The 16616-nt window shown below is 44.8% G+C and overlaps 2 protein-coding genes across 9 annotated transcripts in view; one reads left to right on the top strand and one right to left on the bottom strand.

Annotated features, from left to right (window-relative positions):
- Positions 1-2805, bottom strand: part of LOC136008476 (uncharacterized) — a 20087-nt gene extending 17282 nt beyond the window's left edge. The window contains exons 1-4 of one of the 2 annotated variants that reach the window (XM_065667818.1): positions 2387-2805; positions 1563-1640; positions 599-664; positions 35-65 (exon numbers count right to left, since the gene is read on the bottom strand). In XM_065667818.1, coding sequence (XP_065523890.1) covers positions 35-65; positions 599-664; positions 1563-1613 — 148 coding nt within the window. In that variant the 5' untranslated portion in view covers positions 1614-1640; positions 2387-2805. Of the gene's footprint in view, positions 1-34; positions 66-595; positions 665-1562; positions 1641-2386 lie in introns of both variants that reach the window. The other variant, XM_065667817.1, reaches the window with a different exon arrangement.
- On the top strand, positions 2147-16616 carry MSANTD3 (Myb/SANT DNA binding domain containing 3). 7 transcript variants are annotated; one of them, XM_065667821.1, is made up of 5 exons: positions 2746-3118; positions 3330-3490; positions 11640-12082; positions 13040-13108; positions 13938-16616. In XM_065667821.1, exons 3-5 carry the CDS (start codon positions 11671-11673, stop codon positions 14345-14347), a joined length of 891 nt encoding a protein of 296 aa, XP_065523893.1. In that variant the 5' UTR covers positions 2746-3118; positions 3330-3490; positions 11640-11670; the 3' UTR covers positions 14348-16616. The 7 variants fall into 7 exon arrangements, with proteins under 7 accessions (XP_065523894.1, XP_065523893.1, XP_065523892.1 ...); XM_065667825.1 differs by lacking the exon at positions 2746-3118 and having other exon boundaries at positions 3197-3490; positions 11640-11943; positions 12037-12082; XM_065667822.1 differs by lacking the exons at positions 2746-3118; positions 3330-3490 and adding an exon at positions 2147-2739.

Raw genomic sequence — 16616 nt, 5'->3', positions numbered from 1 at the left:
AACAGAGCAGGAAGTAAAAAAATCTTGTACTTACCAATGCCATGAGCTTTTAGTGCTTCTTCAACCTAAATCATCACATTATCAGCCAACAAAGACGACAGACGCTTAAGAGTCAAAAACTAACAATGCAGACGTTTTATCATTTATGAAATAAATGAGATTAGCACCAGCACCACAGATCAGTTCAGGTGATCAGATAATTACATGAAACTTGAAAGAAACATGCAACTTTTTTCCTAGATTGTCTACAGCTTCAGTAGTTAAACCCCCATGGCAGGGGGGTTGGAACTAGATGATCTTGAGGTCCTTTCCAACCCTAACTATTCTATGATTTTATGATTCTATAGTTTATTAACTGCGACATATCTTCATGTACTGTTTACTAATCCAGAATGAGACACAAAGTTGTAACATTTTCTATTGTACAAAACTAAGTTCTACTTTACTGTAGTAAACAATAAAGTAACAAAACTAGCTGAGTATCTGAAATTGCATGCTTTAACAGTACATTAAAGGTTAAGATTTCAAACACATATTCTATTGTTAAATAAATCTGTAAAATCTCACAAAATCTGTATTCAAAAACGGATCTTACCGCCTTGTGTTTGAATCCAAGGAAGTGAGTCTGCAAGTTTAATGCAGAAGCACACCAAATTTTGCAAATCTAGGATAAAAAGAAGTATTTCTAGCACTGCACAAAAGCAACAGAAAAAAATACCTCTAATGTCAAACGAAAACAAATCTGCTATCGACATGTCAGTATAGGTAAATTCCAGAAAGTACTATTCCTCCAAAGACAAACTAAAGCAGCTTCTAGAACTTTTTCTCTACGAAGCTCCAAGACAGTGGAATGAAAAGGAATCTCCACATCACACAAAAAACTCAGAGTCTCCAGACCCCTGTGGCTCTCTTATAGCATTTTTGTGTTTATAAGTAAAAATAGATCCAAGATCTTCCTCACACACTATCAACCAAATCTGAACCAGGGGCACAGCATAATTGTAACACACCAGTACACCGGTCTGCAATACGCCAGTTCTCCTTAGTGCTGCATCCAGACTAATACACTTACTCCGATTAGTTTGGGGCCTGCCTCATTCACATGCATGTGAAGTTTTCTAATCATAGCTGGTTTATGCCTGGGCTGGTTCAGAACAGGAGCAGATTAGGTTTAAATTCATGTGAATGAACAAAGGCAGTCCAAATATTTCCTCCTCCTCCTCTAAAAACACCCCAAGATACTTAAAAACAACAGCGATAAACCCAGGAACATAAATTAGGATATTAATTTTTCTCTGACGAGGAGCTGCAGTTTAGTCTTCTACTTTAAAACAACACCTTTATTTAGAAATAAAATAGTAACATTTCCATCTAGTAAGTTGGTTCCTGGGACACATCCAAGTAAAACATGACCAAAAAAAGCAAAATGAGATCAACTCTATCAATTTTGCTCAAGGAAAATAATAGTAATAATACTAATAAAGTTCACACTTGGTTTAGTTTAACTTTGTTCTACCAAAATTACTTTGCATTAGTTACAGTTTTCAGTGAGGAATACTTACATTGCAGTAAAACGGGTTTACCTGCTTCTTTATCTCAGCATTAGGGTCCATATTTGATGTTTAGATGACAAGGCAACCCTAGGAAAATAGAAAAAAGGATTGCAAGCTATTGTTTTAACTTCAGAAAACCATTCATATTCTTGCTCCACCTACTTAAGGGTCATGTCTATTCCAATTTTAATTTGTGCCTCACTTGCAGTTACATTTAATGTTTAAATCTCCAGGCCAACGATCAAATTTTTAACTTGGAGGAAAAATACAACACGGAAGAAACAATTCTTCTCCTAGCGTTTTCCTCAGGGAAGACAAAGCCACCAGAACATGACACAAGCCCCGAAACATAACTATTCGGAACTATTTCAAGCTTGCCCCTTCTTTCCCGGGGTTGAAAGGCGCGGAGCATGGGCTGGAACAGATGACACACAGCGAGGCACGCAAAGCCCGAAGTACGCCTTTGAAAAAGGAACACGGTAGGGGTGGTGAAGAGAAGAGCGCTCCCACCCTGGAGTGGGGCAGGGTCGGGAGGGAAGGGCGAAGCTACACCCACCCCGCATCCCGCGAATACAAGCGCTGAAGAAGCGCCTCGGCCCCTGTCCCGCCCTCGGACCTGGCCCAGCACGCCGCAGGCAGCGGCCTTACCGACGCCGCCAGCTCTGCCGGGGAGAGGACGAGCACCTGCTAGGGCAAGGAACCGGGGAGAAGACAGGGGCCGCCGCGGCTGCACCCGGCTCACCCCAGCCCTGCAGCGGGCAGCAGCCTGATGGAGCCCGCACGCAGCGCCCACCGCTGCTCCCCCTCACGCCGCCACCGCACCGGCCCCTTACCGCCAGCCCGCGGCTCCCCGCTGCTCCTTCTCCTCAGGCACCCGCGCAGGTGAGGGGCTGAGGGACAGCCCGCACGGCCACCCGCCGCCACGGTCCCCAGCCACCACCGCCGCCGGCAGCGGGGCCCGGGGCGCACCGGGCGGGCAGGAACTGCGTCATGCATGGCGCGGAAGGGACGCGAGAGCCCAGGCCCGAGGGACGGGACGGGACGGGACGGCAGCGAGAACCGGGAGCGCGGAGGTGAAGAGGGGACGGAGGAGCGAGCCCTCAGCGCGGCACCCGCGACCCGCCTCCACCAGCCCCATGTGCCACTGGGGGCGCTGGCGCTCACGCTCCGGCGGGCACTGTCGGAGGTAAAGCCCGAGCTGGCGGCTTCTGCCTCCGCAGCGGGACGGGCGCGGTCAGGGATCCCCCCCGCTCCGCACTAGGGGGTGCGGGGTGCCGCGCTAGCTCCGCCCGCGGGCCGCGTCAGGTGCAGACGGGGCTGCCCGGCCCCTTCCTGGCGGCTGCCGGGTGACCGCGCATCGCTCCCCACAACGCACACCCCGCAGCAGGCGCGCACCCCGCGGGCCAGCGCCGCTGCGCTTGCCGGCTCGGAGTCTCCCGGGGCCGTTCCTCCCCGCGGCACGGAGGGAGAGGCCGGTGCCGCACCGCCTGTGCTCTGGAGAGGCGGAAATCCACCGCGGGGTTTGCGGGGAGCTGAAGGAGTGCCTGCGACCTGCCGGCGAGGAGGTGAGGCAGGGAGGCCCGGCCGCCAGCGAGGGGAGGGGAGGAGAGGAGGGGAGGGGAGGGGAGCTGAACCGAGCCGATCCGAGCCGGCGGTAGCAGCTCGGCGGCGCTTTGTTCGGAGCACGGAGAAGGCGGGTGCTGCAGGGCGGGGTTGTCCCCGCTCCGCGGTGGCCGGGAGTCAGCGCGGCCCCCGGCCGTTCCCCTGCCGCGGCAGATGTCCCCGAGCCCGCGCCGCAGCCTGCGTGCCCGCCCTGGGAGGAGCGGCCGCCTTTGTGGAGCCGGGACCTGCTCTGCTTTCTCGTTCAGGAGGAGCTAGCGAGGAAATAGAACCCAGCTCGAGTTAATGTGGGAGAAGTTCGGGTGCAGGAGAGTCTGGTAGGATTCCTGTTTATGCCTGTGTTTGATCAATCTCAGACAATCGTTGCAAATATCAACCTGCGTCCATTACCTTTCTGTGCACAAACTGCTTTGGATGCCCTCCATAGGTAGCGGGATGACCCGCTTAAAATATAGCTACGTGCGTGTATATATAGTATAATATTATCCGTACCTTTAAAAAATACATTCGCCTGTGCATGTCCGTGAAATTTGCCAGGAGAAATTAAAGCGAAGTACTGTGATTTTTTTACTAATAGATTATTTTGTTCATTTGCTGGATGATGTGTGGTAATTTATATTAAAACGGAGGGAGTGGAAAACATCCAAAGAGGTTTGTGGGGGGGGTTTATCTGATTATATGTAACGCAATTGCCATATAGAGCCCATTCATACTTGTAATATGCACCTAATTACCTAGTGATTTCAAGTCTCGAGGTAGACAGGGTCAGGCCTGGAATGCTCTGATGGAAGCTCTGTGAGGAAAACCTAACATTTGAGGAGGGAGGACACTGTTTCCTGCTGATCCTAGCATTCAAATGAAATATAAACCTGTTGTTGTGACTGGTTTGGGTCACTGCATTTCCATGTCATTTTTCCACCCTCAAACACTGGATGTAAAGGGCAGAATTATGATTTTTAGTGCTGTTAACTACTGACTATGCTTAAAGCTTCATCTGCAGTTTAAGTTGGATAAATAAATCTCTTTTTCTTTTTTTCAATCCTTAACTAATTCTTGTACTAATCCTTTTGCCACTGATAAATTAATTCTGCTTTCACACAGTAAGTCACCATAGTTTGCTAGCAGACTATTTTCTTTAGGTTCAGTTAGTGTGACCTTCACATTTAGGTTAAGTCTTCCATCATAACTTCCTCTTCGCATTTCTTATGCCTAAAAATACTTAAGGGATTGAAAATGCTCACACATGCCCATCTGAAGTGATTTTTTTCACCTACATAGACTTCTTTGCAAGTGGTTCGAGTTTAGATGCATGTTTAGGTGTGTGCAAGCAAAATAATACGTATATATATGCAGCTATGAGCATCTGCCCTGCTTCACTTGTGTAATTTGTTTTCCAAGATATTTTTCCGGCAGACCACAGCACATCCCTTATAGTCTTTAGAAGAAGAACGCCACACAACATTTCAAAGTAAAAATGAGGAGTTGAGAGATATTCTGGTAATTTTAAAGAAATAAGGGTTTGTGTGAGAGAGCAAGTACTTTGGACAGTGATTTCTTATAAAGCAAGTTGTGAATTGAGCTATGCCAGGAGAAGATATTTGGAATAAAGTGCTTTCTTACTGTGCATATCTTAGAGCTTGGGCACCTGTAAGAGTGGGAGAAGCCTTCCATTCTTTATTTCTTAGAATTTACTATTCAACTGTTCTCATGTGCCTACACAATCCCAAATCAGTCCTGTTTCCTGTATAATTGATATACACTGAACTTTCATTTCAGCACAGCTTCCTACATACTGAATTATATCCTGGGCATGGAAGGATCTTTTAGCCTTAAAATGGAAATTGTTTGGGCTTAGAATCATGAAATGGTTTGGGTTAGAAAGGACTTTAAGATAGAATCATAGAATAGTTAGGGTTGGAAAGGACCTTGAGATCATCTAGTTCCAACCCCCCTGCCATGGGCAGGGACACCTCACACTAAACCATGTCACCCGAGGCTTCATCCAACCTGGCCTTGAACACTGCCAGGGATGGAGCATTCATAACATCCTTGGGCAACCCATTCCAGTGCCTCACCACCCTCACAGGAAAGAATCCTTATATCTAACCTGAACGTCCCCTCTTTTAGTTAAAACCCATTTCCCCCTTGTCCTGTTGCTATAGTCCCTGACAAAGAGTCCCTCCCCAGTCACCCTTATAGGTCCCCTTCAGATACTGGAAGGCTGCTATGAGGTCCCCACTCAGCCTTCTCTTCTCCAGGCTGAACAGCCCCAACTTTCTCAGCCTGTCTTCATACAGGATCATCCTCGTGGCCCTCCTCTGGACTTGTTCCAACAGTTCCATGTCCTTTTTATGTTGGGGACACCAGAACTGCACACAATACTCCAGGTGAGGTCTCACAAGAGCAGAGTAGAGGGGCAGGATCACCTCCTTCGACCTGCTGGTCACGCTCCTTTTGATGCAGCCCAGGATGCGGTTGTTTTTTCTAGGCTGTGAGCCCACGCTGAAGCTGGCTCATATTCATTTTCTCATCGACCAGCACCCCCAAGTCCTCCTCAGGGCTGCTCTGAATCTCTGCCCTGCCTGTAGCTGTGCCTGGGATTGCTCTGACCCAGGTGTAGGACCTTGCACTTGTCATGGTTGAACTTCATAAGGTTGGCATCAGCCCACCTCACAAGCGTGTCAAGGTCCCTCTGGATGGCATCCCTTCCCTCCAGCGTATCAACCGGACCACACATCTTGGTGTCATCGGCAAACTTGATGAGGGTGCACTCAATCCCACTGTCCATGTCAGCGACGAAGATGTTGAACAAGACCGGTCCCAACACGGATCCCTGAGGGACACCACTCATTACTGGTCTCTGACTGGACATTGAACCATTGACCACAACTCTTTGCATGCAGCCATCCAGCCAGTTCTTTATCCACCGAGTGTCTCATCCATCAAATCGCTGTCTCTCCAATTTAGAGACAAGGATGTCGTGTGGGACAGTGTCGAATGCTTTGCACAAGTCCAGGTAGATGACGTCAACTGCTCTACCCCTGTCCATCAGTTCCGTAGCCCCATCATAGAAGGCCACCAAATTGGTCAGGCAGGAATTAAGGCTTCACCCTTAGTGAAGCCATGCTGGCTGTCAGCAAGCACCTTGTTGTTTTTCATGTGCCTTAGCATGCTCTCCAGGAGAATCTGCTCCAAGACCCTGCTCTGCACAGAGGTGAGACTGGTCTGTGGCTCCCTGACTACCATGCCTCACCTTTGCCCGGCCTGCTGTCTGTGTTCTGGGCCACTCACGCTCCCTGGGCCACGTTTTCCCTTCTCAGGGCGATGCTGTCCCTCCTGGTGCCACCCCCTGTAAGTCCCTGCTCTCCTCAGCATAGCTGCTGGCACCTGGGCAAGGCCTGTGGAGGGCTTGAGGCTCCCTTGGTGGCTCTCGCTGCTCAGAATTGAGGCTCCTGGAAGCAGTGTTTCCTCTCGCTCCGGGGTTGAAGTCTCCTCTCTGGAGCTGCTCACCTCGGCAAATGACCAAGGTGAGTAGCTTTATGAGAGCCCTTTCTCATATTCTGCATAGGAGAAGGTGATTGATATGTATAAAGAGGTGAATATAAATACATGGTGGTGTTTTGCTGCAACTTCTCAGTGTTCTGAGTTCGCTGGCATCTCAGAGTGCTTTCTGTGCACCAATTGAGAATGGGCTTAATGTGTTGAAGCAAGCAGGCTAAGCATATAAGAGCTTGAAAAGCATCTTCAAGAACTCTTTTCTTCTGTGTAGTAAGTGCATTAAACTGCTTTCACTTGTTCTTAAGTTCTTTTATGCGTCCTAGGTCAGAGTCCTGGCTTTTTTATGGAAAAGACACATGTACAGTGTTGTATGTGTAGGAAAAAAACTGTTAGGAATGTGGGGGGAGGAAAGACTGATATACTGTATTCTTCTCATAGTAGGATCTACGTTTCTTTTCTTAAATGTACAGTATTTAAGCTTATGAATTGGGATGTCAGATGATACCTGTCAGGGTCCAATTGGAAAAAACTGCAGTGCCAGGCCCTGTTTCAGTTCATGATCCCAAGAGTGAAATTAAAACTCAAACAAGGTCAAGTACTGTAATTGTTGAGTTGGTTTATTGCGAAAAGACAATTATTATAAAAAAGGGAAATTACTGTAATAAAGGGGAGAGTGATAGGACAGATTGGAAAAAGGATGGAAATGAAGCAAGCATTTGGGGTGCAGAGAGAGAGAGAGTCACCACTGTGGATTCAGCAGTGTTCCAGGGGACCATCATCGTAGGTGGTGGGAGTTCTCCAGGGTTTGTAGTCACTGTTGGAGCAGAGTGTCCCCAAAGAGTCTGTAGTAGTCTTTGGAGGTGGGTGTCCTCACGGAGGTGTCCTTCCGGAGTCATCCTCACGGCAATGGCTCCTCTTTGTAATTACCTTTTGCCCCTTTTATAATGAGTTGGGGGGAGTACCTCTCTTCTTCATGTCATATATTACGTTTCTGGTGGTCCAGTTTCCCTGGTCTTGCAACCAGCTCTTCAACTGCATGTTGTGTGGGATAATGGATAATTCTTCACACCAGTCCTGGAGGTAATGGACAAGAGTCTTAGTTCTTTCCCACTCAGCCCTCAGGCAATGGATAGTGGAGTCCCATTTCAGCTCCTCACACCCTTCTCCCACTTAAAGGACGCTGGAGTCTTATCTTAACTCCTCCCACCCATCTCTGAGACAATAGATTGGTGGAATTCCATCTCAGCTTCTCATACCAGTCTTTGAGACAATTGAGTCTGATTTCAGATCAGTCTCTCACTATACCACAGTAAAAATAATAGAATAAATGATAGTGTGGTATGAAAGTGATACTTAAGGGTTTGGTGTGGCTCCATCCATGAAAGATGAGCTTTTCTCCTAGTACATAGGTTGTAAATATATACAAAGTCATATTTGGAAATGCTTTAAATATTTACTGGTATCAATTGATCTCTGCCAGTCTGCTTAACTAAATATTTAGCACCTCAAATCCAGAATTCCCAGTATGATTGTTGATTCGGAGAAAACTCCAGGAACAAAGTCGCCAACAAAGTCTTCAAGCTGACAAGCAGGTATTCTTTATTGCGGCGCGGGGAGACACGGGGTATAGTTCCTCCTAACGTGTGTCCCCGTATTGCTACACAAGCCGTCCTTACGTAGTTACTGGGCAGACATACATATTCATGAGGCTACACGTGAATTACATCATTTTCCAGAAAGTTTCCTGCATGTGCACAAAAACGTGATGGTGGTCTTTGAGGGCCGTTTACTTCTTCCAACAATCTTCATCACTTCTTTGAAGCACCAGCTTAATTAACATTACAGGCATAGCAATCATCCTGTGCTTCTACTTATCAGTTAGTTTAAGTGCTCCCATCCTGGACATCTGCTAGCCCCATATACTCCCCGGTAGATGTTTACACCAGCTTAATGGGTTCATTAACACCACAAACATAGCAATTATCTTGTCCTTCTACTTATCAGTTAGTTTAACTATGCCCACCCTGGACATCCGCTAGTCCCAGATACTCCCCATCCCCAGGTCCTGTTTTCCTGTTCTGCTTTTCTTACACTTTTTGTACTAAGGTCCTAAGGACCTAAAACTATGTCAGCTACCTTCAAGCACCGCAGTTATTTTCCATTACAAAGCCATCAAACTTACTTAGAACTGATTGCATTTTGTGCTTTTGTGCTTCCTTGTCTCATTGTTTACCTTTTTGAACTTAGTCCCCAAAGTTCTTGAAAATGTGTTTTTCTTCTAATTAAAGGGATTTTTCTGTGCACAAACATAATGATTTTTTGCCTTAGATTCTCACCCCTTTTCAAAGCTAGAAATAAGATTTACGTGCATCAGCAGAAGGCAGAATCAGCTATTTCTGATTGCATGGAGTCTCTGATCCTGTTTTTTCAGGGTCATAATAAGCTGTTGAACCTCATGACTTGCTGGTGGGACTGCTTTTCATCCTGTTCGTCAGTGAAACCTGTTAAGACAGGTTGAACCATCAGTATTTAGTCCAAAAAAAATTAATTTCAGCAGCTGTCCAAAGCAGCTCATTGGTTTGGAATGGTACAATAAGTAGGTTTACCATACAATGGTGAAATAGATTAATAAATAGAGTCTATTTTGTTATAGGTCTCTCCTATTTTGCATGTTTTGAGAGCGGTTTCATTGAGCAAAGTTACTGATTTTCATCATCTCTTGTTAGGATGTCCATTTTCTGACTTTTTGCCTAGCTTTAAAGTTTATTTTTCTGTGTAAGGAATTTCTGAAGCAGATGTTCTCGTCTGTTAGACCTAGACATTATAATGACTGGTATGTGTGACTTTCAAGCTTTTGACATACACTTACTTTGTTCTGTGATAATATAGGTGTTTAAGAATTCCTGTCACCAATATGTGGGGTGACTAAGTTTTCACAGAGCATAATAAATAACTTGATATAGTGTGATGGAGGAAATACTTGCTCAGAAAGCTATCTTCCTTCCACAGAAACCCAGCTCTTTTCCTTCTTCCAGCTTTTTCTTTCTTGTAAGAAAGTAAGCAAGCTGTTCTATGAACAGTGCAGATAATAAGCTCTGGTTTTCCATGACTCTTTCCCTTTGCCCCTAAATCCTGTCTGCTGATCTCAGCTCTCCCATATCCTCATGACACCTGCATTTGGTAAGAGACAACAGAACTGTGACTAGCCAGGAGCTGCACAGGTGCTGCTGTCCCGTCAGTACATGATGACTGCTGATTACCCAGTTGAGCAGTGACAGAAAGTACAAACTTAGTGTTTGCTGCTTTTTCAGTAGGGGTACAACTTAGCTACTGCTACTGACTTATTTAATGTAAACTCGGACTATTACTTATTTCTATTCACTTTGTTACAGTTTTGCTATTCTGGACTTTGTCCTACTGCCTCCTCTATTCTTTGACTCCTTTGTTTTGCTGGGGTTTGTCACATGTTATGGGCTACTTGAGAAAGCTCCTGTTCTTATATGTCAGTTGTTTTCTCATTTTGATGTTAGCTTGTCTGTTAGCTTTCTTTGTAAATATAAGTAGTTACTTTCACAGAAACAAGTAAAAATAACTGTAAGTATAAAGATGTTTGGAGGTAAGGAATTACAAGGATGGTATGAAGAGAGTGATAGCACAGAGGAGTTAAGTAAAAATTAATATTGGAAAGATAGTGATATCTATTGTATCTTCAAGTATGTCGTGAGGGAAGTGGAAACAATGGGCAAAATACATTTTGGGAAAATTCTTTTTAGGAGAGTCCTAGACTGTGAGGATTATGGTCCAATTACCACATATGTTTCATCTCTGAGTTTTATGATTAAAATCAGAAGAAATATGACCTGAGACAGCTTTGCTTTTCCCCATTTTATTCATAATTATCCAGAGGTTTCTGTACAAAATGTGAAAGTAATTGGGGATACACAGTTATAGTAGGATGGAATGGGGAAAGACTTGTGGAAAGATAGAAGAAAAGCTACATTTTACAGCACAGTCATGTGTTAATAATTCAAGGAAGCACTCCTTTTTTTTCTCTTTTTTTGTGGAATTCCCAGATATCAGCTACCCTTTTCTTACTGACTGAATAAGTCTGGGACTTTTGCAGTTGTTAACATGGTGTAAGTAATATGGAAGTGGCTGTAATGAGTGAGGCCAGAACTCTTTTTAGCCTGGTTGTTCATTCCTGAGAGGGACCAGCAGTGCAAGCATAAGGAAGAGTGCCACACACTGAGTCAGCAGTGAAGGGCGAAGGACCTGTACCTTCAGAGCGGTTAGTTTCTGAAATTAATTCATGTCTTCTTGCAGCTGGTCAAGATCCTGCTGCCTACTGCATGTCAGTCATGGAGGGCTGAGCACGAGGGAGAACCAAACCAACAGAAGCCTTTAAAAATAGAACTTCCTAACTGTCATTTCTCATACATCTTTCAAATACTGTAGAGGGAAGGGAGAAGTTATATGCAGTCAACAAGGGCAGAAGAGGGTCCTTTCTGTACTAAGGGAAACACACATGTGCTGAAGGTGGCCTCAGACTTAAACCCGAAGCTATAAAGTGATGGATTTCAGAACTTGTTCCACAGTTCAGGGCTTTGTTACACCCACAGTTCTCAAAGTGCAATGAGCAGGAACACAAGCTATTAAAAACAAGTTACTAATTAAATGGAATACTGTGTATTTGGTATCAAGATAAATTGTAACAAAGAAGAAGCTTCTCATTACCGTATACTCTTAACTATGTAGCTTGTAAAATTATAATAGAAAATAGCTTATAATTACACTGTGTCTTACCTAAATATTTCATTCTGTTCTCTAGAACTACTTACAAACTATTCTAGAAAATGAAGTCTGTTAGGAGCAGAAGCTATGTTTAGGTGTTATTTGCTGAAATACAGTTTCCTGATACTGTAACCAGTCTAATTTGTTTGTTTTTTGCTTTCAACCTTGTTTTCATAGGATTTTTGGCTTCTTGGAGAAACAATAGAAAATGCAAAACGAAATAATAAAGCCTGCTAAATACTTCTCAGAAGTGGAGAAGAGTGTGCTGCTTGCATTAGTTGAAAAATACAAATACGTGCTTGAGTGTAAAAAAAGTGATGCAAGAACTATTGCTCTGAAGCAACGTACCTGGCAAGCACTAGCTCATGAATATAATTCGCAGCCCAGTGTATCACTGCGAGACTTCAAACAGTTAAAGAAATGCTGGGAAAATATCAAGGCACGGACAAAAAAGATAATGGCACATGAAAGGCGGGAGAAGGTAAAAAGAAGTGTTAGTCCACTTATAAGTTCTCACATCATAGGGAAAGAGAAGATTGCCAGCATAATGCCTGAGCAAATGTACTTTTTGCAGAGCCCACCAGAAGATTCTGAATATCAGCCTGATGCTTCTAGTCAAGGTATAAATGTTACTGTAATGTTGCAAGTAGTATTGTTTTCTATGTGATTTTGCCATGGATTTGCTTTCAGCAGTCTAAATCTCTCCACTTAGCTGCAACTGCTGGTTATAGAAAAGTAATTTCAGAGCTATGATATTACAAGACTGTGTATTTCCCTAGCCCCCCAGGAGTTAAAGTGAGGTTTTACTCAATTCTTTTTCATCAGTTTTTGACATATAGAATCATAGAATCAACTAGGTTGGAAATGACCTTTAAGATCATCAGGCCCAACCATTCCCCCAGCACTGCCAAGGCCACCACTAAACCATGTCACTACCGGCCTTATCTACACAGGTTTTTGAACACAACCTGTTCCAATGCCTGAACACCCTTTTCAGTAAAGAAATTTTTCCTAATATCCAGTCTAAACCTCCCCTAGCACAGCTTGAGGCTGTTAGCTCTTATTCTGTCACTTGTTATTTGGGGGAAGAGACTCACCTCCACCATACTACAGTCTCCTTTCAGGTAGTTGTAGAGGATGATAGTCCTCCCCGAGCCTTCTCCAGGCTAAATCCTCATCAAACTTGCACTGCATCTCCCTTCTACAGGGAAGGAACAAAGAACCACCCAGCTCTGGTATTTCCTTGCACCCGGGGAAGTGAGAAGCCTGCCCGTTCCAGGCGGCGTGGCAGGGACTCTCTGCGCCTCGCAGGCAGAGAGGACTCCGGTACTCATGGGGCGGCCAGGGTGTGCTGCGCCACGGCGGGGACGCCGCCATCCGTCTGCTGGGTATAGTGGGTGAGGTGTGGTGCCGAGCCGGTCCGCATTTAGAGCAGGCATGCCAGCAGCGCGACGGCCCCGCTCCTGCCCAGCCCCACCAGCAGCCTGCCGGCCGCCCCGCACAGCCTCACCTGCGTCGAGGGCAGGTGAATGATACACACTGAGCTCCCTGTAGATCTTCCTTCCTTTGTTTTCCAGGACTTTTAGAATATGTAGAGCCGTATTTCACACTGCAGTCCACATTGGAGAATGGCCTTTCTACAAAAGGTCAGCACTACATTCTTCTTTGCTCAGCAAGCACACAGAGAAGGAATAATCCAAAACCAGAAAGGGAGGGTGGCTACAGTGGTTTCTCACAAACTTTATTATGTCAGGATCGCACATAGAAGACTGTCTTTGCTCAAAAGACAACAGTAACTACACTGGTAGATAACTTTCTTACAACATCCCTTTCCTAATTGTATTTACTATAAGTAGCCATGAGGATTTGTAAAGGAATGTATTTTGAGACCCTTATTGGCAATGGTAACTTTTTAAATCCATGAGTTGTTTCTTTTATTTCAGAAGAGTTGGTAGAACTGTCACAAAGTTAGAAAAGTGTATTTTTTCCTAAAAATATTCACCACTGTGTTTGAAACATGTGCAGTAGTGGTAAGGAAGGAGTAAGTAGTATTCTTCCTCATATTCCCTCAGTCTCTTGCTATTCATGTTGATACAGTTCTTTCCCTGACACTCAGATCTTTCATAAAAGATCTGAGTCACTTACAGATTTAGCTTAAACAGCTGCCTTAAGCTTCAGCTCCAGGCTCAGCCACCTAAATTTAGGCGTTCACTTATAAACGTCTATGTTCACTTTAGTATTCTGAGCTCCTGTTACAGCCATGGATGGAGGTCTGTCAACAGAGCCCAGAGTGGTTCAGTTCAGACCACTATGCCCCTAATATTCTGTAACAGAACTGCATTACGTAGTGGCTCCTGTACTATGGCACAGAAGCACTAAGTTTAGATGCATACACCAATAACTATGCTATCACAAGTTTGTGTTTCTTGAGGGAGGAGGGAATACTAAAATGCTTTTTCCTCTTCTGTTTTGCAGAGTCGTTTGTTGTCTCAAATAGAGAACTTTGTGATGAAGACAAAGAGCTGGTACATTTCCCAGTATGTGAAGGAACCTCCCAATCTGAGCCTTCGTGTTCTGATGTCAGAATAGCAGCAGATAAGAACTACAGAAGTAAAGCATCTCAGGAAAGTGCTCTGAAAAAGATGCATGAGGAAGAACATCATCAGCAAATGTCAATTTTGCAACTACAGTTAATCCAAATGAATGAAGTTCATGTGGCAAAAATACAGCAAATAGAAAGAGAGTGTGAGATGGCTGAAGAAGAACACAGGATAAAAATGGAAGTGCTAAATAAAAAGAAAATGTATTGGGAGAGAAAACTGCAGACCATCACAAAAGAATGGCCTGTATCATCTTTTAACAGACCCTTTCCTAATTCACCTTAGAACATAAAGAGGCAGAGTCAGTCTGATTGAGCACATTAATGAGTAATGCACACTGGAAAGAGGGTTTTTTAATGTGAATGTACAGTGAGTGACAGGATAGCTGCCTGGCTGATAGTGAGCACACTTTGACTCTTAATGTTTAGAGAAAGAGTGGTAGAGTCCACCAAGGGGAAAACTACATTGTTCATTTGTAGGTAGTTCTGATTTGTTTAACTGTCAGACATGCACAGTGTCCTAAAATGTCGACAGATTTTCCCCTCTCAGAATACCATAACATACTTTTGAAATTTAAGGTACTCTAGGTATGCTTACATTGGGTGTTCCTGAGAAAATGTAGCAGCTTTAAACATGAGGTTATAGTGTTATTTTGATTTCTGTCTCTTGTTGTCTACCATTTCCCAAGCGAAGACAAAGGTTGGAGTTGCTCTGTGCTATTGAAACAAAAGATGATTGACAGATATAGGCTGGATTGGTATGCTGGGGCTAAGGAAAAAAAAAACCCAACAAACTAGTTAATACAGTTCATAACTTATTCTCCCTAGAAGATGTGAAAATGAAATAAGTAGCAAAAGGACCACTGAGCCCTTTGCTTATGGCAAACAGTGTATTTTCCATGTGGCTGGCTGATTGAGAGAGTGGTTGTAGACTGACCCTCCAGTTGGTTGAGCCTTGAGCCACAAGAGTTGGAAAGAAGGCGACTTCTTCCTCAAAAGCCATTGTGCTTGTCTGTTCTTTTCCAGGCCCATCCTGTATTCAGGTAGAATACCAGACTAGGAGTTTCATGCTGCTGCCAGTGCTGTGTGCTTTCCACCTGGAGTCATTCTGAGGACAAGAGCTTTTTAACAATTCATAAAGCTCTTCAAACGTAGTGAACCAGCCAGCCCATTGACAAAGTCTCCCTCTGTCTCCCTTTGCAGTACTTGATGGCATTGCAGCTTCCTTGAGTATTCCAGCCTCTCCCTAGCTAAAGAAAAGACTAAGACTCTCCCTCTTTTCCTTCACATGGGGTGGGAAGCAGTTCAAGGGAATCATTCCTGTCTTGGAGCACCGTTCTGTTTTGCTCTGTTATGTGTGTTACAGTGCTGTGTTTCTTGCCTTTGCTGTCAGTGAGGGATGATAGACATAGAATCATAGAATAGTTAGGGTCGGAAAGGACCTTGAGATCATCTAGTTCCACCCCCCTGCCATTGACAGTGACACCACACAGTAAAAACATGTCACCCAAGACTCCATCCAGCTTCGCCTTGACCACTGCCAGGGATGGAGCGTTCTCAGCTTCCTTGGGCAATTGATTCCAATGACTCACCACCCTCACAGTAAAGAACTTCTTCCCTGTATCTAACCTGTACTTCCCCTGTTTAAGTTTAAACCCATTCCCCCTTGTTGTATCACTACAGTCCCTAATGAAAAGTCCCTTCCCAGCATCCTTGTAGGCCCCCTTCAGATACTGGAAGGCTGCTATGAGGTCTCCACGCAGCCTTCTTTTCTCCAGGCTGACCAGCTCTAACTTTCTCAGCCTGTCTTCATATGGGAGGTGCTCCAGTCCCCTGATCATCCTCGTGGCCCTCCTCTGGACTTGCTCCAACAGTTCCATACACTTCTTATGTTGGAGGCACCAGAACTGCATGCAGTTTGCAAATGGCATCTCATAAGAACAGAGTAGAGGGGCAGGATCACCCTCCTCAACCTGCTGGTCACGCTGCTTTGATGCAGCGCAGGATATGATTTGCTTTCTGGGCTGCGAGCGCACACTGAAGCCAGCTCGTGTTCAGTTTCTCATCAAACAATGCCCTCAAGTCCTTCTCCGCAGGGCTGCTCTGAATCTCTTCTCTGCCCAACCTGTAGCTGTGCCTGGGATTGCCCTGACCCAGGTGTAGGACCTTGCACTTGGCTTGGTTGAACTTCATACGGTTGGCATTGGCCCACCTCTCAAGCGTGTCAAGGCTCCTTTGGTTGGACCTTACATGATTTGTATGAAAACATTCACACAAAGGTCCCCACAAAGTTTGGGGGCCCCAGAATAGTAGATGGTAGGAAAGCACAAATAAAGATAATCCTTCCCCAGACAATCATTTAGTCTAGTGGGGAAAGGGTTAAGAAAACATGAAATACAGAACTCCACAAAGATTCGTAAAAAATTCTGATGTGTGAAAAGCTGTTTTACAGGAAGGTATACAACAACCATTCGAAGCAGTGAGAAAAATGAACAAAAATGTTAATTGAAAAACCTGAGTATCCCATTATTCAATAAAGTATTTTCAGATCATGA

Source organism: Lathamus discolor, chromosome 2 (genome assembly GCF_037157495.1).
Source record: "Lathamus discolor isolate bLatDis1 chromosome 2, bLatDis1.hap1, whole genome shotgun sequence".
NCBI classification, from domain to species: domain Eukaryota; kingdom Metazoa; phylum Chordata; class Aves; order Psittaciformes; family Psittacidae; genus Lathamus; species Lathamus discolor.
The sequence above is the reverse complement of the archived record's forward strand: the minus strand, read 5'-3'. Positions and strand labels throughout refer to the sequence as shown.

What these genes read in the sequence shown, in the direction of transcription:
- MSANTD3 (XM_065667822.1), top strand. Translation starts at nt 11,671, where the DNA reads ATGCAAAACGAAATAATAAAGCCTGCTAAATACTTCTCAGAAGTGGAG. An exon ending in GCCTGATGCTTCTAGTCAAG is followed by an intron (nt 12,083 to 13,039) that starts GTATAAATGTTA and finishes TTTGTTTTCCAG; the next exon opens with GACTTTTAGAATATGTAGAG. An exon ending in GAATGGCCTTTCTACAAAAG is followed by an intron (nt 13,109 to 13,937) that starts GTCAGCACTACA and finishes TCTGTTTTGCAG; the next exon opens with AGTCGTTTGTTGTCTCAAAT.